The sequence below is a fragment of the Trichinella spiralis genome (assembly GCF_000181795.1).
Source record: "Trichinella spiralis strain ISS 195 chromosome Unknown Scfld1330, whole genome shotgun sequence".
Lineage (NCBI taxonomy): Eukaryota > Metazoa > Nematoda > Enoplea > Trichinellida > Trichinellidae > Trichinella > Trichinella spiralis.
The window spans coordinates 1-1377 of NW_003528269.1; the positions used below are offsets into that span (position 1 = coordinate 1).

The 1377-nt window shown below is 40.3% G+C and overlaps 1 protein-coding gene across 1 annotated transcript; it reads left to right on the top strand.

Annotated features, from left to right (window-relative positions):
* Positions 1–449: 449 nt before the first annotated feature.
* Positions 450–1345, top strand: Tsp_15138 (conserved hypothetical protein). Its single transcript, XM_003370021.1, has 2 exons — positions 450–581; positions 1160–1345. Exons 1-2 carry the CDS (start codon positions 450–452, stop codon positions 1343–1345), a joined length of 318 nt encoding a protein of 105 aa, XP_003370069.1.
* The last annotated feature ends 32 nt before the right edge of the window (positions 1346–1377 follow it).

Here is a 1377-nt window from a genome sequence, read left to right on the forward strand (position 1 = left end):
CCCAGTTTTCCCTAGACGGACGGATTATGGAGGGATCATTACTTGCCTTGCTTGCTTGCCTGGCCTGTACTATAGTAAATCGCAAGAGATAGAGAAAAACTAGTCGTCTACTCCACCAGTGTTGTTCATAAAAACACCCATGCACAATTGTTTCAGCTAATTGGGTTAATACTACCTACGATCAGGCTGGTTTTTCTAATTTTTCTCATTTCGCATATTTTAATATTTTTGTATTACTTTTTGTTTCAAATAATTTTATGCGCGTTTTATGATGTTTACGGGCCTTTTTGTTCATTTTCATTTTCCTTCTCCATTTGTGTGTACGACGTATAAGCGAATTATACGTATGCATAAGTTCATATATCTATGCATATGTATGCGTGCGTGTGTGTGTGTGTGTCGATGAGGGAAAGAGAGAGGGAGTGTGTGTTTCTCTTTCAACGCCGACTATGACTGGCCAAAATAACGACCGACGATCATCATACATCGCATCCGATTCGCTGCCACGCGGGCGGCACTGCGTTCGTTTCTTCCCAAATGCTTGTGTTCTTGTTCTTCGGCTTCTATCCGAATCCTCCTCGGTATACATATATAATTTTTTTTGTTTACTCACTCAGAGGGTACTATTTATCACACACCTGTATGCTTTGTTTTTTTTTTGTATTTTCTCAGCATGATCATGATCATCATAATTTTTTTTATTCATCGTCGTCGTCATTGTTGGTCGGTTGGTTTGCATTTTAATATAAATACTGACGCGATAATATGCTTCTCGTCATGCGAAAGTTTTATAATGATAATAATGAAATAATAATAAATTAATCATTATCTTTGATGGATTTTAGTGTAAGTTGGACGCGTGGTGGAGAAGCGAGAAGAAAAAATTTATCTGCACCGAAAATTAACCAACCAACCGGTGCTGGTGGAAAGTCCAACGGCAGACTGATTGAGAAAAATCGTCATTGTGTTGTTGTCGTCACCGGCTGGCTAGTCAGCAGAGCAGCAGCAACAGCCAACAGCAGCAGCAAGAGCAGCAGCAACAGCGAACAGCAGCAGAACATCAGCATTAACAACACATACACATACACATACACACAAATATACTCTACTATACACGATAAAAAAGGAGTCTAAGATATAACCATATTTGGGATTGCAGGAGGAGATAATTGTGTCCAATGCATTGGGCACCTTTGCCCGGCAATGTGTGATCGCATCGATTGTGATTGGATTCTCTAAACCGCGTAGAACAAGAAGCGTACCGGAATCGTGTCACATGCCACCGTATACTTCTTGGGACGACGAGCATTTTGTTCATGGACTTAGAAGTGTTTCACAATATTGAACCTAGAGAAAAGGCATCAAATCAAAGCCCGG